Here is a 25,982-nt window from a genome sequence, read left to right as displayed (position 1 = left end):
GAAAATGCAGGGAGGGAGCAAGGGAAAGTATTCCTGCTCTTTATATTAAAAACTCACCAAATACTCCATTTTACCAGCAGGACATTTAACGCATCCATAACTCCCAACTGTGTCCAAAGAAAATCCAGATGACCAGGAACTTGTAGAAATACACAGCTGGATCTGATTAGACGCAAAAAGGCAAGAATAATGTTATTAGAAACAAGGGTCTATAAAAACAGAACATTACCCTCTGCTTCAAGACCCTCTTTTAAAGAACACATAAGAATATCACTGTCTGCAAGAAGAGAAGTTTGCAGAATAAAAAGCTACTGAATCAACTTTAGATTAAACTTATTTTTTAATCACAAATTAATTCACCAAGGAAATGTCAGTGAATGTCAATTCAGGCTATGTACTGCAGTAAAGCATACTCAGCTAAGAGAGCCCAATCATTAAGGGGCTAAAGCTTTTAACCACTAATGAGCACTAATAAATGAACCTAGTGGGTCAGCTGTCTGCTGTTGTAATAGCAAAATAGGGTTCTGTTTAAAAGGAAAGTAACTGCAAAGAATCAAACTATACTTCATTTATTTCACTAAAACACTGAGGTTTGAATGGACACACAGGTTGCTCTGATGACACAATGATGAAAAATAAAACATTTCTTCAAAAAAGAATTTAAATTAGAAATAGTAAAGTAACTGTTAAAACACATTTTCAAATACCCTCTCCAGAGTGTATAACTTTGATTAAATTAAGTTTGATTAGATTAAATAATGATTTAAAGATGTAGTTACTACTGTACAAATTACTTATTGCATAACTTTTAGTACCTTGTTCTTACTAAATATATTTTTCTTCTTGAATGAGAAAAGAATGACATCTCTGTAGTCTGATGGGTGCTTGACATGAATGTCGTCTGCCTTGTATTGCAGGATACGAGAAGTCTTATTGATGATCCAGTAGGGACTAAATATGGAAAGCACCATACGGTTTCCCACACGTTTTACATGTACAGAAAGGTCCACAGTCATTTTTTCTGCCGTGTCTGCAGTGAAACTGACAGAGAAGAATTCAGGAAGATTTTCACAGACTTTGAAATGTCCACTCCAATTCCTGCCCTGGTACTTGATCAAAGCAAGCTCCATAATTTCACCATCAATACGTGAATGCAGGACATCACAGGAGCTTCCTTCTGGCAGTATTTGGGCATCTGCAGTTCCCTGTAGATAAATAGATTAGTGGCACAAAATGTGAATATAATTACTACACAATTTAATATTCATAGATCATCCTATTAACCATTCTTCATTTCAAAAGTTTTAAATACACATCATAAAAAGAAGACATTTTTGTAACATGAATTATTTAATCGCTTAACAAAATAATGTATAAAGGAGCCCCAGCTAAACTATGGGCTTGCTCATTCTATTTACAGAGACAAATCAAGTCAAGTACTAATATTAATGTGTTCTCACCATGGTTTTTAGAGAAATGTATTTGTGGAAGAACAGCACAGAGGTATATGTAATTACTGAATAACTTATTTATTCAATAATTATTGAAAATACTTCCTGGAGTTCTCCTTTAAAAAGTCTGCTTGGAAGGCATGTCATTTCTCAAACAAGTTGCTCACCCAGCTAAACATCATCTCCTTCAAGCATAAAAGTGAGTCTTAATGCTTGAAGAGTATTTGGTGTCTGGTATAGAAGGAAAAATGAGAGCAGACAGAACTTGCCTAGGGGAATATATGAATGTTTTTATGAAATTACCTGCATCAATAAATTAAGGTTTAACAATCCACACTGCTAAGTTTTGTCTACTCACCTCTAGAAGATATCTTATGGAATAAGGCAGAAGGTTTCTGATGGTCAGTGATGGATAGAGATGAAGAATATAGGCTGGATCCCAGTCCTTCTCACCATTACTGGTGATGAAGTTGATTTCATCAGGAACGGCAGTGCAATTTACTATAAAGGGCAGGAAGTTTTGTTCTGTTGCAGGACAATGAAGGGTGCATTGAATCTCACTGCTCCTGTGAACCATTTCCTTCCACATGATGGAGGTAGTGGACTCTTTAAATTGCCCATCCAAAACACCCGTTGGCTTCAAGAAGAGCCGACATCTAATGTTGTTACCAAAATGGACAGAAAAACACAAAGTTGCAAAGCTGATTAAGGACAAGATAAGTTCTTTAAAATAAGTTATATAGATATAAAAAGTTATATAGAATACATTTTTTATTATTGCAAGTTAACACATCGTAAACTTGCAGATTTATTTCTTATAAATACAACAAGTCCCCCTCAGATTTAATATCCACTGAATTTTAGGTTTCCCTTTTTTTTTAGCTACATACAGATGCTAGACCAAGGTCACAAGAAATGAGTATTAACGATTGTTTCCTGTGACAGCAGGAACAATGAGCACTGATCAGGGCTATTCATTCTCTGGAGGTGATGTTCTGCTGCATCCTTCCCAAAGGAGTCTAACTGTCAGTAGTTCAGTGATGCAGCAGGATGGAACAATAGAAATCAGAGGGAAAGCTGTACATACAGAACGTCAGCTATCATTTAGGGCTAGTCAGATCTACCAAATTCTCATTTTGGTTTACAGATCAAAATATAAATTTTTTCTATCAAATCTAAATTTTAAAAAAATTATAAATGAAACAATTTTTTAACCTCTAGGTGTTAAATCTAGCATATAAAGAACCCTCCCTCCAAAAAAATAAATAAAATAAACAAAAATAAAATAAACAAAAATAAAAAAGACATACAAACCACAGAAGTATTCTAAGTAGTGCAAAATATTGTTTTCTTCTTTTAGCTAAGACTTTCTTTATAAACTTCTGCTACTGATAGAGGTAACAAAAAAATACCTGTAGGAATGAAGGGGTACATGGAACTCCTCATCTGGTTTACATGTGCCAAGCATCTCCAGTATCTTGGCATTTTCTACAAATTTATACACAGTAAATGGCACAGAGAAATGATTCTTGATCTGAAATTAAATAATTGTTAGCTTAATATCTTTAAACTTTAATTTAGGTCAGTAAACAACAAAGTTCCACTGTCTGACAGCATAGGAAAATAAGAAAATAAATAACCAAGTAATCATGCAAAAAATGTAGGTCATACCACTATTTTTCAAATATCTAATGGATAAAGGATACTACAAAACTAAAACAAAAAAAAATATATAAAAAAGTCTACTAAAATTTTATAGGATACAAAATGTTGGTCACCTAGGAAAAATAAGTAAATAAATAAAATCCACTACACAATTAAGGCCAAAATGGGAAAACTGTCATTTACCTGTAGAGGAGATCGAACATAAAGTACTTTATTCCCCTCACTGGCATCGATTTGCACAACAATGGAGACATAATTCCATTCTCCAGGACTGCGCACATTATAAAGACGTCGAGCTGGTTTTGTGATTGGGATGTTTGTCACCTCTGTATATCCTTGAGGCACTAGGAGAAAAGTAAATGACAACCAGTAAACATCCATCTATATATATGCATCATTACTTCTACTGATTTGATATCTTTTTTGTACATGCACACAAGAAGAAAAGCATGCACTTTGTCATGATATTTTATAATCAGTTTCCGGCGATTACCAATGCCAAGCGTAAAGAGGCCACTTTCTTGGCGATTCAAAGCAGACAATCTGCCACGATGTAAAGGCTCCATAGAAGTAAATTCAAGTTCCAGTGACTCTCCTCGATTTACATTGTGAACATTATCGTGTGATGACGAGCCAAACTGACGTAGATGCGGACCATGCTGTAGTATAAGAGGGACACCTAGGGCATTTATGATGACCAAAGGGGCTTTGTCCTTTAAAGAATAGTCAAATGTTGAAGCAGTACCCTCAGAGAAAGCCTAGGAAGAAAATAAAGGGCCTCATATATAAAGGGGGCAGAAAAATTCAAAATTCCTAAACACAGTTTTAAATTTGTGCAAAACACATAATGCAAACAGTAAAAAAAAAAAAAAATCCCATCATCAATATAAATTAATAATAATATTATCTCCACCCAACAAAAAGGAAAAAAAATCATTATGCTAAGAGAACAGCCTACACCCAAGTTGTTCCAGTTAGCATTACATAAAGATTGACTCAGCGTTTTGTTATACACAGGGTAAAATATATACCTCAAAAGATACTAACAGCAAAAGTAATGTAATCAATTGCAGTTGAATGTTTAACACTTAATAAAGACTTTCTGTACCCCATATAGGTAAGATTTACATTTCATAATTATCTATACCATTAACTATTACACTGAATTGGACAGGAGTAAAATAAATAAGTCCTTGCTATTAAAAAATATATTTTTCATACAGCATGTAAATCATACTGTGGGGGATAGGTTTAAATATACAAGCATTAGCATAGGTTCAACATTCAGTTTCCTAAGGAAACAGGCGTTTTACTCCAACGTAATGTAAATGATTGAAGTTTAGGCACACAAATCAAAAGCAAAGTTTACAAACATCAAAATAACTTTTTCTCCACAGATATCTTTAAATATTCGGCATCCTTCCTAAACTACTTTCAGTGTTCTCCCCAGCCCCTTTTAGCTGGGCGTATCAGCATTTTTAAGGAAGCACCAGGCTATTTTTGGGTGGTTACTGATAAGTTGGGTCACAATACAGGGGTCCCCACCCACCTACGATTTCTTGCCACCCAGCTTAAAAAATTTTTTGGGTTGAGCACTGCACTGTTTTGAGTAGGTACAAATATTGAGAACAGGAAGAATCGAGTAAGGCAACACCATCAGTTCCAACTCCTATCTAGGTTTGGGATAATTTAGTTTTGCTGCAGCAGTGTCTCTCCAGATGCACATACACTGACACACTTGGTCTAACTGATACAAAGCAGCAGACTGGTTAGAAAAAAACATGGTCTATGGGGAAACCACCCACCCTGCTCATGTTGATTCACAATTAAACCAGCCATAGTACAAGTTTTCTGTAAACAGGTAGTGAAGTGACTTGACGACTTCAACCTTAAAACGGATATCTAAGAAACTATGAAGCCATCTTTTTACCATCATGCACATCTCCTGACAAATCAACCAGTTTTCCAGTTGCCATGGTACAACAGCCATGAAGTGGTTAGCTTCAAACATGCCATCTAAATAGAATGCTTAGATATAAAGATGTGTTACAAACATGTGGGCTTTACTGCACTTTTGATAAACTCACACATTAAAAAAAACTTTTTTTAATATATTTAAAAATTTTAAGGCTATATACACAAAGCTGACTTAGTAGAATAATTGATATGTGGTTTTGCCTCTTGCTGATAATCCCAATAATCTAGTCTGAAACCCACACTGTTCGGATAATGCAATACAATGGATTTACATCACTACCCCCAGCACAAGAGCATCAAAACAACAGGTAAACTTTAGTAACTTACTCACATTACCCATCTATAAACTATGCACTTGTGTGAACTCATATGGAATTAAATGTGTCTGTTTTTTAACTGGCACTTTAAATTTTAAATGAATAGTGTCTTCACGTTTACCTTTGACAAGTTACTGAACACTCCCAGAGTATATTTGGAGACAGTGATGTTCATGGTATCCTTAGAAGCAATGTTGATAGAAGACTGGGGTTCAGGAATCACTATGAAATCATCTCCTGGAAGAAGATTTTTTTTCTGAACAGGATTGTTCTTTATCTTAATAAAAAAAAAATGCAAGTTGCATAATGTAATATTCTGAATGTCATACCTGAATTTTACAAATATTAACAAAACCCATGAAAAACTAAACTAAAACATTGAAAGAAATGTATAGAAATCAGTAGCTTCTAACCTCAAGTTTTAGACTCCAACGTCGATTTCCACTGTCGACTCGTTCAATCAAAGGCTCCCACACAGCATACATTTCATTATAGTAGTGAACCTGTAAAAGTGTATTGCAGCAACACAGTTGGAACACACTAAAAATACTGTATGGAAAAGATGTTTTTTTCAATATGCCTTCATAAACTTGTTTCTCTACTGAAGATGTTAGCAAAACCTCAAAGAAACTTCATCTTTTTTTACATGGTTATTAAATGTCTCAGTTCCTGAGTGCCTAAACTGCTTATTCTAGTAACCTAAAGTCATATTTAAGTGTGAATTGCATGCAATTTTTGGCAACAAGTAGTTGAATCTCTAAGCAGAAAAGAGGTTTTACTACCAATCTAGCCCTATCTACTCTGACCTCTGTACCTAATTAGTAGGTTGGTTTCATTTAATTGAGACAAACCTGAGACATAAATTCAGTAATGTACAAGGTGTCGTAGTGGTGTAGTAGATAATATAATACAAATGCATGTGTACTGCCTACTGCCCCAATCCCTTTTGGTGATACCAGATCAAAACATTAAGGGCTTCATTTCATAAGTCAGGAAATTCAACATTACCTGGTGGGAATCTATTACTCCAATTGAAACACATCTGGGACCTGGGAGATTCCTACCAAGGAATATTTTAAGGAATGTCAGATTTCCTGATTTATAAAAAATGCTCTGTATTTTTACCATTTACTTAACCTAGTAACAAGTTAGAAACAATACAGCATTGGTATAAGAAATAAATTAGTGAAAAATAATCCTAATAACAGGAATAGATAATTATCATAATACCTCTAAGGTGGTGTCAGCGGTCACATTCATAAATGATGTCCAATTCTTAACAGTTCCAGTGAAAGTAGATTCCATCAAAAGCAAAGGCACAGTACGGTGACCTTGACCACATTCAAGTGTCACCTGCACAGATTTAACAATAAGACCAAACACCTCTAGCTTCTTTGAGCATTCTGTGTCCTGAAAGCATTCAGTAACCTCATCAGCTGTTTCCACCCCTAAGAACCAGTTATTGCACCTCTCCATTTCCTTTACGTCCCAAATGTTATCCTGTTCAGCTACTTCTTCTTTGTCTACAATGTCTGTGGGTTTTGGCTTTAATACAGCCATGATGGTCAAAACAGTATTAAGAATGATGGGTGAGATCTAGAAGCAAAAGCAAAATATAGTTACTAGTTACTTATATGTAGGAAAGACTACTATTAAGTATTTTTAATTACCGTTATTTTATTCTGGTCATGGTTATTTACCTTAATAATGACTTCGTCTACAGTGAGATTGGCATTCTGGCCACCAGCTTCATCAGTTGTACTTTCCAAAAGTAGGGAACAAGGCTGTACCACCTACGTGATCAAAAAGTTTTCAAGTGTTAAAGATATTTCACTAGCTGAAGATAAAGTACATAGGAATAAAGGCTAACTCTAGACACTACAACAAACTTGATTATAAAAAGTACCGAAGCAATAAAGTAACAAGAATACACCTTTATGCTGGGCAGAAACAGGTAAGAATGATAATGTCAACTAACTTTCTAGATCAACAACTTAGCATTTTTAGTCTAAATCATAACTTCAAACATTCTCAAAATATTGTATTTAACTGTCTTTGGTTTTTAGCATTATGTGTTTGTTATTTTAGAACAAGTGCAAATATAGCATAAAGATGTGTTATACAAAAACAACATACTATATTTAGATCTAATAATGCCATCATGATTTATAAACTGTAGAACATACATACATATATTTTTAAAATTGACAGGTTAAAATGTTTTTCTTTACATTCTTTATTTAGTGCATCAAAGTTGCATAGCATGACAAGTATGGCAATACCATCCATATACATTGTTAATAACAAATGAAATATATATCAAAACCTTTGAAGGCACTGAACACTCAGGATCTTAAAATCAGTTGTTCAAACAGAAGTCCAGAGAGCTAGTTTTTTTTAAGGTATGTAAAGAATTCTTAAAAAGAGAAAATGTGGCAAATATTGGCAAACATACTGAAAGATGAAAAAATTGCAAAAAATTGCATGGGAAAATGAAGGGACAAGAAAGGAAGTAAAAAAAAGTGGAACAATAAAAACAAGAAAAAAAAGGAAAAGACTATCCATCCACTATACGAACTCCACAATAATAGGCTGAGGTTGTTTCCTTAATGGAGCTAGTAAGGCCTTTCCTATTAGTTTAATATATTCCCTGTCATAGGGCAGGGAAGGGAAGGGTATTCACTGGATGTTTTAGTACATGTTTCTTATATGCCTTAACTGGTATTGCTATGATGCAATAAAAGAAATATGGTGGTCAGTAAATTGGTCATTTTCAGTTAAAAAGGTAAACTATTCAGTGGCTTGCTAAAAAGGCAAAAATAAACAAAAAAAAATTGGAAGGAAGTCACCATGAGCTTTACCACATCTCCAACAAACAGCAGGGGCTGAGGCAAACACAGTGTAATGTTATTGGGTTCCTATACCATAACAGGTGAGGAACTTATTTGCCCACTCCCTGGTATTTATTACTTATGGAGAATGTGTTAGGAGTTTGGCCCATGAACATTCAGTCCTTTTCCTATTTATTTAAAGAGTGTTTGAAAGCATTTAAAATCAGGAAGCTGGCAAAAGAGTTCCAAGAAAGTGAAAAAGCTGATGAAACACACCATGAGCCTAGGAACCTCAGGTCTGGGTCCTAGAAAAAATCTTCTACAGTGAACAATAAAGAGTTTTTAATAAAATGTAAAAGTTAGCAAAAACGACTTAGTTTAAGGAGAGCAAACATAGGATGAGGAGATGGGGACAATTCAAGAAAAACCTTATGGCACTTATGGTCATTGCTTGTGAGGTGCTTAGCTAAGGAACAGTGGGATTGTACCCAAAATCCAGGGTAGGTGTTGCAGAGGAAGCCTGTGCCATAGGATAAGCTCAAATGTGGAAAAACAAATATTTGGAATTCTAAGTGTAAACCATATATGAATATTGAATGTTGGCGATTTGTGGAAGATGGGTTTGTAAAATAGTCTGTTAAAAGTTTTTATTATTGTACATTTATAGGTCTCTTGGTTGTCCAAATATAAAGCTTGGAGACACTTCATGAGAATTCAGATCATGTGGCTATAAAATGAATTTATGCTATTGGTAATTGTATGTACCATTATATACCATTGTGGTTTTTAAGAATATGGTTTGAATAGATAATAAAGTTTGCTGGCATATATTTAAAATTGTGTTGTACATATGAGATGCATAAAAAGTCCCTATAAATATATGCAAAGGCAAGTGATCTGTTTAGAATTGGGCATCTACATTTGATGATTTGGCCAAATAGGAAGGTAATGGAATTATTCTATTGATCATAGCTTTTGTGTCTAGACGTCTTGTTTCAACTATGTTTAAATGAAGTGTTCTTCAACTCACTCTTAATTATTCAGTTGTAAAGCCTCCTCTAGATAAATTGACATGGGAAAAGTGTAAATGGAGAAAAAGAAAGAGGTTTGGGGCTCACTGTTTAGTATGAAAAATTTTCTATGTATTTTTGCACAATATCAATAAGTAATTACAAATGATGATAGTGATGGACCTCTGTCCTGTTAACACTTCACAGGACATAGGTTTTGCATGCTATACAAAGATGCTACTGCATATACGAGTTCAATAAAATAAAAGTATATTGTCGCATAAAGTCCAACGCGTTTCGCCACGATTAGGCTTCCTCAGGGATATGTTTAGTGAGCGAGCTTTACGGTCTGTATAATTATATAAATAAAGGAATAATATAGAACATACATGGTATTAAGAATCAAAGAAATCAAGAGATTAAAATTGATGCTAATATACCAGATAATTTAGGTATAGTGTTTCCAAACAACTTTTGTTAGCTGATCCAGGAGCTTAGCATAATACTGTCCGGTGATACTAGAGCCCTGAGATAGGTAGTCCACCAACAGAATACCGTCTTTGTCCCGGAAAATGGACGACATGACTTTTTTGGCCGATTTCTGGGTTTGGAACGTCTTCGGCCGCGGGGACCCACTGTGGCGCCACTTCTTTGACTGTTCCTTGGATTCAGGATCATAGATGTTGAGCCAGGTTTCATCCTCAGTCACTAAGCTAGCCAAAAAGTCTTGTGCAGCTTCAAAATGGCCAAAACGCCTTTGGATGCTTCAGCTCGTTCCTTCTTCTGATCACTGTTCAAACATTTCGGCACCCACTTCACTGAAAGCCTGCGAATGTCTAAGATAGTGGTGATAAACTCAACACGCTCCCGTGAGATGTCAAGTATCTGGGCTATCTTTTTTTGCGGATATTCGCCAGTCCTCAATATTCAGCTCATGGACAGCATCGCAGGTTGCCGGGCCAGTTGTGGTTTGGGGGGAGGGGGGGGGGTTGGGTGAAACGCCCTGTGTTGAAACGAAATTTCCAGGTTTTGACAGTGCTGTAGGAAGGACACTTCTTCCCTAGTGTTTGTGACATCTCAGCATGTCCTTTGCTGACTTTTTCTGGAGAAAAAGAGCCCGTAACTCCGACGACGTGAAACTTGCTTGTGCCTCTGCTATCACAGCTTCTCACTAAAAGAAAAAACTGTTTTAAGAACCGCAAAGACCTGATATTTGTACAGTTACATACTACGATATTAGGTTGTCATATGCCCACACTCATTTTTCTATTTCATCTGGAAGGGTGCAGACAGGAACTTCTCAGCACCCACTCGTATTGGTGATAACCTGTAACGTACCTTGCAAGCAAGACCTTCAAAGCTGTTTACATTTTAGGAAGAACGTTTTAAAAAAAAAAAAAAAAAACAGAACTGGAAGAATGCATGGAAGGATTACAAAAATAAGGAAACTATTGTTGATTGCTAAAAAAAAAAATGGATCATAGCCGTGGGCAAGGTAAATAACATACAATTTAGGATAGGCTTGTATCTAGGGTGTTCAAATCTTTACAAGCTTTTTATGGACATTAAGATACTGGATAACTAGTTATAGAGAAAATATTCATACCGTAGTGATGTTATTGCCTCTGAGTTCTCTAAGAAATGGACAGGCAAGAACTTTGAATTCCCTCACAATGGCAGTGATTTTTTTCATTGAGTTCACATCAGAAAGCATGAAATTGCCCTGAAAAGATACAGCTAAGGCAGGAGCATCTGCCTTTGTTAAGCTGGCAACAAACACAATTTCAGGGTCCATAATCAGCGCTTTCACTTTTAATTTCTGGGAGGATGCCTGTTCTAAGGACAGAAAAAAAGACAAATTGCAGAATATGAATTTAGAATACATACACAGAAATAAATATTTTATAGAAACATTTACAGGGAACCAACATGACAGGTTTGTTTATAAATTATAATGAACAAATGTCTGCAATATTAACGGACACTAAAAATCAATACATAGTATTTGCAGTTTATTCACTAGTTTCATGCAAAATTTACCATTGTAATATTATTACCCTTAATACCATTAAAATGTGATTGGTACAAAAAACAGGACCAATACTGAGAGATTAGGTAGGTTTCCATTACTGAACTCACTGTAGAGAATGGTAGTTGCTGGGTGTAAAGCTGATCTGGTTAAGTAGTTTCACACACCTGAAACAAGGAGCTAACTGTGCAGCAATTAGCTCAACACCCAAGTTGAACGCTTATTCTGGGCTACCGATTCAGAAGGTAATCAAGCAGAACTGTAACTGTTGGTGGGTGGCGAGCATCTGCCATAATCAGAAAGTATGAACAGCTTACTTGACGATTATGGCACAGGCTTACCTGTGTGCAGGCAGCATACAGTGATAACAGGATCCTGTCATTGCCATGTCCTAGGAAGCCATCATCTTCCTGATGTCTCCACAGTGGACACACGACTCCAGAGAAATATTATTCCACCATTAGATAGCCACTGATTGCATTGTCCCTGGCCTCAACACATACAGAGTCAAGCTCTACACTACACAGCGCACGCGGCCTGCAAAGTGTTGCTAAAAGTTACCAGGAGCCAGAGACTTATTCTTTTGAGAAAAGAGATTGCATGTGTATTTGGCTATTTAGCTTTTCCTCATTGTGGTGACTTTTGTTTTTTCAAGTTTAGGTCAACTTTAAAAGCTAAGGATCAGAACACCAACTAGGCAAGCTGTACATTTTAAAACTGGGACAGCAATATCAGTGTTTAAAACCTCGTATATGGATCCTCCTTAAATTCAAAGAGAACACAGCCATAATTATGACTTTTTGAGTATGTGCCTTGTATCCAATGTTGTGAAATCATGACGGAATAATGTTACTAGGTTTCATGAAGCAGGCATGGAAAGGGTTGTTCTGTTCCAAAAAAGCCTTAATTAAATCTGTCATGAAGTGCTTGACATCAGGAGTATTATTCCAGGAAGTATCTGGGTCACTAATTATTGTTTACTATTATGAAACACCGTCACATGAGCAGGAAATAGAAGAAGCCATATACAGGTTTGCTGTTTAATAAAATGGTTCATAAAAGAGTGACATCTGCCGCAAACATTGCACCTCCACAAAACTAGTCACCTGTACAGCTAGACATATTTGACAAAACAATTTTTGTGCTTCAATCACACCTTTGGCAAATCATAATTTTGTGTCACCTTACACTATGAGCCATGCAGACTTCACTGCAACTCAAAACTGCCTGGGTATTGTGGCATATTAGAATGAATGCAAAGCTCATTTAACAGGTGATAGATCACCAGCAAAGTCATTTGTGTAAACTAGGCTTATGAGAAAGAAAAGTTGGGTATTTTATTACAAACAGAAGAAAGGGCAGAGAGACTCATGTTAACAGGTATAAGGTACAAATACTTGGGTCAGCTAGGTAGAATTTATTAGTAGACACAATGAAAATGATCAGTGTCTATGTGTATTATGTGAGGTTATTATATGTTGCTCAATACAGTATGATAAAACAAAGTGACTGATAAAGAAAATAAATAACATAGGGAGCAAACTAGCAGCCTCTGGATAGTAAGCAGCCTGCTGTATAATGTTTATAATTTAAAACAAAGCTATAAATTATTTGCAGAACATATATAGGTTTTTAGGCAGATGTGTGGCATCTATTTTTTTCTTTAAAATGTTTGGAAATTCATGCACAATGGGGAATGGCAACATATTCCGACCCTACAAACGGAAAGGGATCTCCCTTCATTGCTGCCCTGGCGCCACATACAACTCACTTATGTTCTGAGATCCCTGCCGCGGCCCACTACAATAACCCGATCACTTCTTCCTCTAGAGGACCTGTGTGCAACTGGTCAACCTGTACGGGGCACACTTTCCCATGCCTATCAAACCCTGTTATCTGTATATATGCCAGAACTCCCTTTATTTGTATCCCAATGGGAAGCTGCATTGGACACTTGTTTTACTGAAGCCCAGAGAGATATGTTACTCCATTTCTGTCATAAGGCGTCCATTTGCAACAAATATCAGGAAACCAACTACAAGTTGGCCACTCACTGGTACAGGACACGGGTGAAGCTTGCTAAGATTTTCCCGGGGTCGGATAGCACCTGCTGGAGATGTGGCGACACACAGGGTAAGCTACTGCATGTTTTCTGGGAATGCTCAAAATTACAATCATATTGGAGTTCAGTAGCTAATATTATTTTAAAGCTTACAGAAGTGGATATAAGGGGCAATCCGGCCCTGGCACTTCTTCATGTTTCAGACATGTCCTGCAGGTGCTATAGTAACTCCTCAATGCAGCTAAGGCCTGTATCCCAGCCTTATGGAAGAAATCTGCCCCTCCGACGGTAGTACATTGGTTGCAAAGGGTTGCTGATATATATCACATGGAGGATATAATATCCACTGACGCTAAGAAAGCGGAAAAATTCGCACAGACCTGGTACCACTGGATCCACTTTATCACTACTGAGGAACCCCCCTAGATACCCGAGTATACTGGGATGGATGCCTAATTGCATTCTGCCACTGTTTCAGAGATGTGATTGATTTTATAGCTGTTAAGCCACAAGCTTGAAGATGTATTGTTAATTAGTTAATTTGTTCTTCTTTTATTTTTCTTTTCTTATAAAAATGTTTTTGAAAACCTTAAGATATCATGGTTCCTGCTTCTGATACAGCACAACTGGTTGGTTACAATGTTTGTATTCCTATGCGGTAGGCTTTTAAGCCACAAGCTTGAAGATATGTATTGTTAGAACCTATGTTCTTTTTTGAACTGTATGTTATGATCACTTTATTTTATTTTCTCTGTATGTATCTTGATATCTTTTAATAAAAATAATTAAAAAAAAAATGTTTGGAAATATTTGTTTCACAAATAGTTATTTAAAACAGGTGGTCCTCCCAAAACTACAATTACAGAGGATTATGGGTTTTTATTAAAGGAGAGAGGATTATGGAAGAGAGAACACTCTTCAGGGTATGCTGTTAATGAAATATTGTATGGGGGTTCACTAGACACAATAGGGAGCAAAAGGGTGGGATGTGTTACTCCTATCTACCCATTCAGGGGTATATAAATGGAGTTTTGTAAAAAAAAAAAAAAAAAACACCCAGCTTGTCCCAGTTACATAGCAAATAGAACAAAGAGCATGAGCACAAACACAGACGGGAATGATCAGTGCCCTTCACTGAAATTCTGAAATTTAAGAACAGCATATTACAGTAGGTTTTAATTATCTTCCTTTTTTATGGTTCACTGAATGACCTAATTTTCTGACAGTTATGGGATGTCCAAAAGCAGTAAGAAGGGGGGAGCTAATCTACATCAAGAATCAAAAGGAAGCTAAAATCCGTAGATATAGCTGCCTGTTACAAAGCCAAAATTCTATGATACCACCGTCACCTAAGACCTTTGCTGTAAGAAAGGAACACTGTCAGGAGAAATCTAAGGCTCTAAACACAACTACAAGACTGAAAAACAGCAGAATATTAGTAAAGACAGAATGTGAGGAAGACTAAAAACACCAAAAACAAATCTGAAGAAGAATCTGAAACTACCAAGAACAAGATGTACCTTCTCTCTTTCTAGAACTCTAGACCAAAAGACTAAAATCTTTAAACTCTATGTGGTCTTTTGTGAAATAGTTCCAGCTAAAACGGCCAAAAAACCTTAGCGGAATGTTCAATAGCTGAGAACATGTTATGGAGGCTATTGACTAAGTCCACCCCTCCTACACCAGGGTCATACTACAAAAATTAGGATTTCCCTGAAGCCTTTGAAAAGCAATCCAGAGGGGAGAAAAAAGGAGACTCCCTCCTTCTGAAATAGAAAAGTATTTGGAGACAAAACCTCCAAGTCACAACCCAGAAATTACCCTTCCTCCTATGATCCATTCACAGGGAGAAGAGGGAGTTATTACAGTCAATTACCCTATGAGGCATTTAGCCACATATGGGCCCCACTGGCTAGGAGAAAAAGAAAAGTCTAGAAGAAGGCCAGACAGCGATTCAAAGATCTACCCAATCATAAGTGAAAGCACTATCCTAATCTCCATTCTTGGAATAAAAGATGAGAGGTCAACCATAGCTGAGTAACCATTCCTGTAAAGACCATTGTCAACTTCCTCTAACTTTGGTAAAGCTGGGAAACTGCTCCTGTACCCAAAAAACACTGTGGTGGGCACCAAAGCCAAGTGCCCAAAACACATAGGGAATAAATCTATCATCAAAGTTTAGGTTTTCCAGAATCAGAGTACACCTCGCCAGAACAAATACATAGGGTTCACCAAAATGGCAGGGCCCAATGAACCCAAATTCTCCTTAGAGGTACTTCTAAACCTGCTACAATGGTACAATGTCAACAATGACATATGCAGGCAATATGGTGTCAACATGGACTAAAAAAAAAGGGCAGAAAAAAAGATATGTCCAAGTTACCTGACAAAATATCTAGGTACCAAAATAGCAAGGGTGCAGATTTACAACATATTAGGTAATTAAACCTGTCCGAGAATAAGTATATTAGAACAGAATTAATAATGCTTTATATTTGTTTTGTATTATGTCCAGCACTATAAAAATAAAATATTCAACATTTCTAAAAATATTTTTAAACTGTAATATATAGAATATTGCAAAAATTCATATTCACATCACTTTCAACATTTAAAATATTAGTTTACACATTTGTAGACTTTTAGTACAAAACTTTCCCTTTAAAGACCAAGTCAGTGAGAATAAATAATTCAAGCATTCTAAAAAATATCTATATTAAAAGGTTTCAGATTTGCATTGTTCATTTATTTATTAGCTTACATTTGTAAATGACAAGTTTGTATACATAAAACACAAAAGTAAAGTACCATTTCTCATAAAAAGTTGACTTGGCATTTGTAGGGCTTGGGCCTTAGTGCTTATACTTCATTATTAAAATAAAAGATAAGCAAAAAAGGAAATAACTGAATTATACATACAACATTTTGCAATGATTCACAGTTGACAGGCAAGAAACTTACCTCCTTTTTCACTTCTGGTCTTAGCGACAGCTGATTGTTTGGGTTGGCTGTGTAAAGGTTTCTCTGCGTCTGGGTTGGAAGGCATGGCCGCAATGAAGAAATCAGCAACAGTCATTAAGAATTCCACACTGGCACAAACATACAGCTTCTCCATGATGGCGGAGATTGAGCGCTCCTCTTTGCTTTGTTTGTAGGCTATATCAATCATATTGCTTGAGCTGGAGGAGCCTTTTTGGTCAATCATTCTAGCAAAAAATAAATAATTTATGTGACCGTCTCATCACCAGTGTTATTCAATAAGTGTTTTCATTGTTACAGTCTAATTTATGTATTTTGCCCCTAAAAATAAACACTTTGCTTCAGTCATAGTATCAGTTACAGTTTCTGGGGGGAAAGGACACCAGACCTGTAGATGTACAGTTAAACATTTTATGAGATATGTTCTTTGTATCAGTAACATCTGTATTTTAATATGAACTAGTACAATGATTACTGCTTTGTTTACCCTTTAGAAAATATGAATGCAAATTTAATTTGCTACATTCAGAATTGCAGTTAAATGTAAGCTATAACAAGACATTTTCTTAATGGGTCTTTAAAAAATAAAAACAAACAAAAAAAAAACTAGATGATTTAAACCACAAAAGTAGGGGAACTTATCTTTATGAATAAACTATTAGAATGAAGGAGGGAAGGACAAACCTGGAGGTGGCCCTGGTAACACCTTTTCTGATGTCATCAAGAGTACAGGTCTTGAGACAAACTGAAAAGTCCAATGAGTTATCAGAATACATCATCCCTGAGGAGGACAGACATTGGAACCTCAATTCTCCCAAACTAAATTGTTCATTATGCAGCTGTTTGGTAGCCTCCTGCAACACAGCACAAAAAGTAACAGATATATCATAATCCAATATCAAATGACAAATCACGATGATTTAAAAGGTATACATTTTGCATGTCCAATTTACAGTCAATAGGTCAAAGTGCTAAATAAATGGTAGGGATTTATCATAAAATGCTAAACATTGGTAAGGAACTAGCCCACTTGACTGTTGAGCAAACCCTTCTCTTTCTAGCCTCTCACTACTACAATTTATAGGCCAAGTTTGAGAGAGTGTCTTGAGTTATAACCCTGACTACCTACAGTGTGAACCAAGTAACACTGATGGCACAAAGCAAGCCTGCGTCTATGAAGGAGACCCTTATACACTCAAGTCTCTTGCCACAGCAATATCACCCTGCAGAAGACAACACTCTAGTGACAGCAGACAGTCATGATAACCTGAAGAGCAAAAATAGAGGTTTTAACTGTCTTTTTATAAGGGCTACATATTGGTGAGACAGCAGCCATTGCTTTGAATAAATGTTGGCTCTATTAGAGGCAGAAGCCAGTCAAAGTTAGATGTCAATGCAAATAGTGAAAATCATTGCACTGTACTTAAATGTGATGCTATGAGAAGGAACCAGGAAAATCATAAATAAAATTGTATACAGTATCCCTAGCTAGTAATAGACAGGGGTGGCAACTGGAGATTCGTAAATAGGAAAAAAATTTGTGGGATATTACCACCACCAATTACAGGTATACCCACCTTACTAGTATCATTGTTGTATAGCATGACAGAAAGTGATTCAAAGTTGAAACCAAATTTCAGCATGACTGATGCAGTCTCATCACTTGAGCTTTGAGGTGAAGCAGAATATGTTATGTCCTTTTCTTCTAAAATAGAAAGAAGAAAAAATGTCACAAAAGCACAAAATGTACTAAAAAAAAAAAAAAAAAAAAGGTTTTAAAATATTATTATAGTAATATGACAATCATCAGACAGACCACACAGATACACAACAGCTGGAGCCAAACGGATCCATATCCACATGTGCTAGACTTGTTGAGAGAGATGCCATGTGCACATAAAAGTTTAAAAAAAAAAAAAAAATACTCCCCTAGCCGCTCTCTTCGCTCCTCCAATGACCTACTACTGACTTCCTCACTCATAACCTCATCACACGCACAGCTCCAAGACTTTGCTAGAGGTTCCCCAATTCTCTGGAATGGTCTTCCTCATCCTATTAGGCTTGCTCCTACTTTCTGCGCATTTAAAAGAGCACTTAAACCCATTTTTTTAAACTTGCTACTTTTCTTCTGTCTTTTGAAACCGTCACTACTTCCCACCACTACATATCTCCCCTCCTATTGTGTGTTACTTCCCCCTCCTCCTAAATTGTAATGTCTTCAGGTCAAGGTCCTCTCCTCCTCCTGTGTCACTGTCTGTAACGCTCTGTCATTTGCAACCGCTATTTAATGTAAAGCACCGAGTGATATGCGGCGCTAAACAAATCCTGTTTAGTAATAATATAGAGAAAAATGACCAGAATGGCCACAAAGAAGGAAGGAAGGAAATGGCTCACTGTGCAAAGCATACCAAATTATTTGTAAAATATGAAGGCAGTAGTGCATAGTATGGCATGGGCATGTATGTATGACTAAAAGAAATTGAGCAGAAAAAAAAAGGCATTTGGGGAACTGTTACCACATTGATAAGTGGGACTGACCTTGATATACATTGTGGTCCCAGTCAGTCTAGTCTATGGTGCCAACCATCTCTCTCTTGACCTTCTGTAAGATATTGTGCTGCGTTTTCTTTGCTGGATTTCCCTTACCTAAACCTCTTTGATTGTTACTTTTGAGTTGGCAAGATTTATACTGGGTTGAATACAGTTAGGTCCATAAATATTTGGACCGAGAAAACTTTTTTTCTAAGTTTGGTTCTGTACATTAGCACAATTAATTTTAAATGCAACAACTCAGATGCAGTTGAACTGCAGACTTTCAGCTTTAATTCAGTGGGTTGAACAAATAGATTGCATAAAAATGTGAGGAACTAAAGCCTTTTTTTACATAATCACTTCATTTCAGGGGCTCAAAAGTAATTGAACAAATTTAAAAGCTGAAAATAAAATGTTCATTTCTAATACTTGATTGAAAACCCTTTGCTGGCAATGGCAGCCTGTAGTCGTGAAGTCATGGATATCACCAGATGCTGGGTTTCCTCCTTTTTATTGCTCTGTCGGGACTTTACTGCAGCGGCTTTCAGTTGCTGTTTGTTTGCGATTGTATTAAAAAGGCTTTAGTTCCTCACATTTTTATGCAATCTTTTTGTTCAACCCACTGAATTAAAGCTGAAAGTCTGCAGTTCAACTGCATCTGAGTTGTTTCATTTAAAATTAATTGTGGTAATGTACAGAACCAAAGTTGTCTCCGTCCAAATATTTATGGACCTAACTGTCTATTTTAGATTGCACCACAATTGTAATAATTGAGTTTACAGGATTTATCAACTTGTGTTAAGCTTATATCATATTTGTTTTCATTTGCACAGAGCTACTTGTTTTGAATTTACTGATGAAACAACTGCTGACAGACACAGTGAGATGAATTCAGAAGTGTATATACTATATAGGCTATACTCTTTAATCAGATTCACCAAATAATAAAAATCAGATACAAATGGACTGATGGGCAACAGACCCAAAAAATACTACAAAAGCAACCTAAATCCTTTTAAAAGCATTATTAAACAACTTCTGTGCCAAGACTATGGACAAAACTATTAACATATTCTTTGTTATCAGTAAAAGACGTACATGTCAGTGACTTAAATAGCTGCTTTAATATGAGTTTAATAATTCTTAACAATAAAAAACATGTTTCTAGAGTTGGGTTTAAGCGAGTTTATAATAGCTTAGAAATACTTGCAGATTTCCTAAAATATTTCTAACATTCTCCTTTTTTTGTCCTATTCTTGAGGAAAATCACATGCACATGTTGGGTTGAAAATAATATATTTCTTTACAATTTACAATAATGAAAAAGGCCTTGTTTTAAACTATCATAAGTAATCTATACACCACAAGAAATACATTTTAATACATTAACAAAATGTAACGTTTCACATATCATCACTATTAGGTTATGGTACCTGCATTGGTTTTAGGTCTCCATCAATCTGAATTGCTGGTATGTGAGAATACCAAGAAGATGAAAGATTCCTCTGTACAGATACAATCAGATTGACAGGTTGCAGTATCTCTATTTCTGGCAGTGGGGACTCAGTCTGAAGTACAGTCCTGCAAAAATAAAATGCAATTCAAGGAGGTCAACAAAATCTTCCATGACAATGTATTTTGTATTTCAATATTTTTATTGTTTTTTCCAAGGGAATAAACACAACAAGTACAACAATGTTCTTATAAACAATAAGGACACTTCAGATATACATATTATTTTAAACAATAAACTCCTTCAGCACTACGCAACCAAAAGTAAACACTCAAACTTCAAGTATACTATATATTAAAAAATCAGTGCATAGAAATCAGGAATGATCCAAGAATAGCAATAGCCATCTTTGGTATAACGGTGCAAAAACCAACTTCGTGTCCCAAATATAATGTAGGATAGACAAGTCAAAAAAAAAAAAAAAAAAGGAAATTATATGATACAAAACAAACAAAGTGACAGGACAAAAAAACACAAGAAGAACAAACCATAAGGGAAGGGAAAAGGGATAGGGAAGAGGAAGTGCCAACGGCAAGTGTAATCAGTTCGCCATATTCAGAACCATGATAGTATCCATAAATAGCTATGAGTTATTGAAAGAAATCCACGGTTCCCAAATATCCTCAAATTTGTTCAGCGAATTCTTTAGGGTATGGGTGAGTCTATCATTCACCATAATCCAATTTAACTTGGTAACAATGGGATCCAGAGGTATCGAAGACGATCTCCATGCGTTAGCCAGTGATATCCTGCCCGCCAGTAAGATTAACCTGAGCAGTTTCATCGTGGGTCTAGGGAGGGTCACATCAATCTTGTTAAACAAGGCCGCCTCCACTGTACTACAAATTTCTTGCTTTAAAATTCTAGATATCATCCGGAACACCTCATCCCAAAAAACCCTTGCAATCGGACATGACCACCAAATATGTATCATAGAACCCCTAGAATCACAACCTCGGAAACATTGGGGAGAAGTCGATGGAAACATCTTTGCCAGTCTAGCCGGAGTAAGGTACCACCTTAGTGCCACCTTATAGTTAGCTTCCACCACAGCGGAGTTCAGCGATATCTTGGAAAGAGAGTATATCATATCCCACCACTCCTCTAATTCCCATGAGGTGTCCAACTCAGATTCCCAGTCTAGCATATATTGTAATTTGGTGGTGGGGGTAACTAGGGCCAGATAGATAACAGAAATTTGTCCACTTGTTAGTTCTATGGAGGAACAGGTGCTTTCAAATGGGGAAAACCGCATAGGTCTCGGGGCCTGTCTAATTATCGTTTTAATAAATTAAGTCAACTGTCTATAATGAAAATGTTCCGTTGAAGGAATTTCAAAGTTACTAATCAGGTGATCCCATGTGAGAATTGCGCGTACGTCTATCAGGTCTTTCACCCGTCGAAAGCCCTTGGAGATCCACCAATTAAAGTCAGCCGGGTGTTGACCCAACGGAAAATCTGGATTATTCCAGAGTGGGGTAAGAGGTTTATGTCCTGAGGATAATGTTGGGTGTCTGCTCAATTTATCCCACAGGTGAATGGAATAAGACAGAGCCGGGCATTTTATTAATCCTCTTGGGCCCTTCCTACGCCACAATAGGGGGATCTATAGAGCCCGGAAAGCCGTCCTGGTTCTCTATCTCAACCCATTGAGGTCGGACTCCATGCAGAGTACTCAACGAAAATTGTGCCACTTGAGCCGCCACATAATAATATTTAAAGTGTGGAACTCCTAGTCCTCCCATGCGTTTAGGAGCAAATAGGGTGTCTTTTCAAATTCTGGCTTTTTTCTCTGCCCAGATAAACCTCATTACTCTAGACTGGATGAGTAATATCTCTCTCATAGGGACCTGAACGGGGAGGGTGCGGAATAGGTAAAGCAATCTAGGGAGCAGGTTCATTTTGACCGGAGCTATACGTCCCAACCACGAAGGAGGGGAGAGAGCCCATCGCCTGAGATCTGCGTAAAGTTTTTTAAAAAGGGGTGCGTAGTTAAGTTTGTAAAGAGTACTATATGTAGGGGTCAACTGAACGCCTAAATACTGAATAGACTCCTTACGCCAGCTGAAGTCAAATTTGTCCTGGATCCCTGTCAGCGTCCCTACGGGTATATTTATATTGAGGGCCTGGGACTTAGCGTTATTCACCCATAGATCTGAGCATAACGAGAATTCGTCTAGGAGTTTTATAAGATTGGGCAACGTAGTGGTTGGGGAGGTAATAAACATCAGAATATCATCTGCAAAGAGAGCACATTTATGTTCAGTCTGACCACACTTAATTCCCTTAATATTCGGGTCCATGCGTATGGCTATTGCCAGGGGTTCAATTGCCAAAACAAACAGAAGAGGCGAGAGAGGACAACCCTGCCTGGTCCCTCTTCTAATTGTAAGTGACTTAGATGACAATGTATTTTAAGTGAGAAAATGTTTGGAATAAATATTGTAAAGTTTATAGAAAAGTAATTTTTATGTGAGTATCGTTATCAGTATGCTTTGCGTGCTTCCAATACTACATTTTCAAAACATTATACACATTTGTAGATTATCTATATAGTGGCTGAAAAATGACTGTTGAGATAAAACCATTTAACCTTTAATTAAATAATGTTAAATAGTGTAGTCTTTTGGTTGCATTACCATATAGCTTCTCATAAATAGGTGTAAACATTTTTATTGACCTTTAAATGTGGTAAATAAAAACACAAAAACCAGCTTGTGGGGGCAATAGGTGGTGTTAGCTGGGGTTGCATCAGGTGGTCAGGTCATAGGTCCAGCAATATTGTGTGCCCAATAATTGAGGTCAGCTTAGGGAAAACAAGACCTCATTTTCACAAATTGATTGGCTGCCACCAGACCTTAACCCCACTGAGAATTTTTGGGATGTGCTGGAGAAGATTTTATGCAGCAATCCAATTTTTCCATCATCAATGGAAGATCTCTGGATATGAATAAACTTGGTAACATTGCATAAGCTTATTGAAATGGTATAATAGCAAATGACTGCCATAATCTAACTAAAGATGGTTTAGCAAAATATGTGTGCAACTTTTTTTTTTGACCAGGCAGTGTACATTAGAAATTAGGCAAATTGATAATGAAAGAAAAAAAAAGCAGAATGTCTGAACAAAAATAATGTGTAATCTGACCTTGATAATTTTAGTTCTGTCAGGTAGATATCCATCTTATCGATGACTGGTGGAAGAGGACAACTGACTTCTGGAACCAAGGTAAATTTGTTTTGGACGGTTATTAAACCTAAATCAGCAATAAGGACATTCTTAGAGACTGAAGATTGTGGTATATGGATAACTGGGGCTTTAAGGTCAATGTCCATAGCAAGGCGAAAGCTTTTCTGTGCCAAATCCTTCATGCCTATTGCAGCTTTTTCTGCAGCTTGAGTAGTTGCTGTGCTAAGAGCTTCTTTAGCTGCTTGGAATGTGTTGAAGAAATTCTAAGACCAAAAAAAAAAAAAAAAAAAAAAAATATATAAAAAAAAAACTCTTTGGTCTATTTAGTAATATACAATTTTGGTATAAGCATAGTAAGCTGTTGAAATATGCAGTCTACCAACCAGACCAAGTAGAACCATCAAAAGACGGTTGGAAAACAGGTTTACTGTTTACATGCCAAAAGGATTTGTTATTCATCTACCATTTTTGTGATGTACACACTCCTGGCAAATTAGTAGTATTCAACTGCTATTTCCTGATTTAATATTACCGTTTCCTTACTTTTCCTGCCTTCTAGTTCAGTGTATTGGACAGCAGTAATACAGATTCTTTGCCCACTTGAGAGGCTGGAAGTGAAGAAGTGATAATGCAAGCTGACTGACTGAAACAGAAGGATGCATTTTAAAACAACATTTGTCTTTGGGCTTTGACTTTACAAGGTAGAAAATGACTGGCTGTACAATATTTCAAATCCTTGGGCAGGAAAAGCAGTAAACACATATGAATTGTAACAGTATATTTAGCCTTTTTTTTTTTACCTAAAAAGTTATAGTTACCCAAAGATAAATATACTCATATTATCCTATTTCTAAAATTCGACTTTCAGAATACTTAAACCTAATACTATAATTATGCTTTAATATTTAAAATGAAATGTTAGTTCCACAATTCAGACCACAATATACAATCAACATAGCACTCAGCATTGATTAGGCACACAACCTTTAATGTTCTAACACAGAGTTCGGCAAACTCCGGCCTTTAGAACAGATACGGCCTAGCCGGTAGTTTGTTCTAATCTAACGCCCCCTGGCCGATCCAACCTAATCCCGGCTGGCAACCCGCCGCCGGAGCCGCGCACCGGTCTTGAGCCTGCACGTTGAGGCTCCCTGCCCTATTTACCGTGGCTGGCGTTAACACTTCTGCTGATGGGGTAAATAGGGACGTTCCCTTTCCTCTGTATGCATTGCAGAGGAGAGGGATTTCCCTTCAGGGGACGTGAGGGGTGGAGCCATTAGGGCGGGACTCGAGAGGGAGTCCAGCCTAATGTGCTTCTGCCCACCACCTGAAATGGCCTAGTGGCCAAAAAAGTTTGCTGACCTCAGTTCTAACATGTCGTGAAACAATTCTAAATTTATAGTAATACTAAAACAAATGATCATACAACTGTGCTGCAGTTGGGACATGTGTCTTGGACAAAGTTTTAATATTTAGGACTGGATATGACACAAATATATATATATATATATATATATATATATATATTTGAAAACTAGCTTTGCTCCTGGGTTTTAAATTCAATAAACCTGTTCAATGCAAATGGAATACTCACCAAGAGTGACATGAGGAACTTATGTAAATACACAATGTGTATACAGCCCACCCTGAGTAAGATCTTTCCATCTACAGCAGACATGTTTGTGTAGGCGGCATCTTTGGTAGCATCTGGAAACAATGTCATTTGGAGGCAGAACACTTCTTCTCCCAAAATATAGACAGCCTGATGTAAAGACAACATAATGTTTAAGCTCTGTAACCTTAAAAATGCAAATAATATAGATGGGTCAGCAAGGATAGCATAGGATATAAGGCTTTTAACCCTCTCTGCTGTAGTGCACCGGACTGCCTTTAAGACGGAGAACAGACCCTGTTAATTCACCCTGAATCTGTTACAGTACAGGTTCACTTTGTTGTGGATACTTTGAGTTTTCGATATGAAGGAAATGCAGATATGTGCAGGTTACAGACATATATTAAATGCTTTAATAATTACAGCCTGAACACAAGTTCAAATCAAATGTCAAGACTGCTGGCATGCTGAATTCTAGGAACGTAGTGTTGAGATATTTTCCTCAAAACCTGTCAACATCTGCCCAACTCAACTTTTTACACCCTTAAAACCCAGATATTAGTGCCCTGCTTCTGTAGTGTGGGAAAAATAATAACGCGGTATAAAATGTGCAGGACAGTCATAACTACTTATCTATTTGGGAATATTTGTGCATGTAACATATATAATAGTGCCTGCTAAAAAAATAAAAAAATACTTCTTAAATGAAGGCTGCTAGTAAATTGAAACTACAGGTAAACTAGTGTATTTTTAGTAATGATATATTTTAAATATAGTAAAGGTTTCTTAAGTGCACAATTTCATGTGACTTTAT

The 25,982-nt window shown here is 36.6% G+C and overlaps 1 protein-coding gene across 1 annotated transcript in view; it reads right to left on the bottom strand.

The window, feature by feature from the left end:
- VPS13C (vacuolar protein sorting 13 homolog C) overlaps positions 1-25,982 on the bottom strand; it is a 122,883-nt gene that overhangs the window by 36,391 nt on the left and 60,510 nt on the right. Inside the window, exons 43-60 of the mRNA XM_072399072.1 lie at positions 25,151-25,318; positions 23,515-23,819; positions 20,287-20,434; positions 18,968-19,010; positions 17,899-18,026; positions 17,006-17,175; positions 16,304-16,548; positions 10,858-11,087; positions 7,111-7,203; positions 6,641-7,006; positions 5,824-5,913; positions 5,532-5,687; positions 3,610-3,874; positions 3,300-3,460; positions 2,864-2,985; positions 1,810-2,107; positions 816-1,205; positions 58-162 (exon numbers count right to left, since the gene is read on the bottom strand). Coding sequence (XP_072255173.1) covers positions 58-162; positions 816-1,205; positions 1,810-2,107; positions 2,864-2,985; positions 3,300-3,460; positions 3,610-3,874; positions 5,532-5,687; positions 5,824-5,913; positions 6,641-7,006; positions 7,111-7,203; positions 10,858-11,087; positions 16,304-16,548; positions 17,006-17,175; positions 17,899-18,026; positions 18,968-19,010; positions 20,287-20,434; positions 23,515-23,819; positions 25,151-25,318 — 3,483 coding nt within the window. The remainder of the gene's footprint in view (positions 1-57; positions 163-815; positions 1,206-1,809; positions 2,108-2,863; positions 2,986-3,299; positions 3,461-3,609; positions 3,875-5,531; positions 5,688-5,823; positions 5,914-6,640; positions 7,007-7,110; positions 7,204-10,857; positions 11,088-16,303; positions 16,549-17,005; positions 17,176-17,898; positions 18,027-18,967; positions 19,011-20,286; positions 20,435-23,514; positions 23,820-25,150; positions 25,319-25,982) is intronic.

The sequence above is a fragment of the Pyxicephalus adspersus genome, chromosome 2, assembly GCF_032062135.1.
Source record: "Pyxicephalus adspersus chromosome 2, UCB_Pads_2.0, whole genome shotgun sequence".
In the NCBI taxonomy this organism is placed as follows: domain Eukaryota; kingdom Metazoa; phylum Chordata; class Amphibia; order Anura; family Pyxicephalidae; genus Pyxicephalus; species Pyxicephalus adspersus.
Note: the sequence above shows the minus strand (reverse complement) of the source record. Positions and strands in the feature narration are given on the sequence as shown.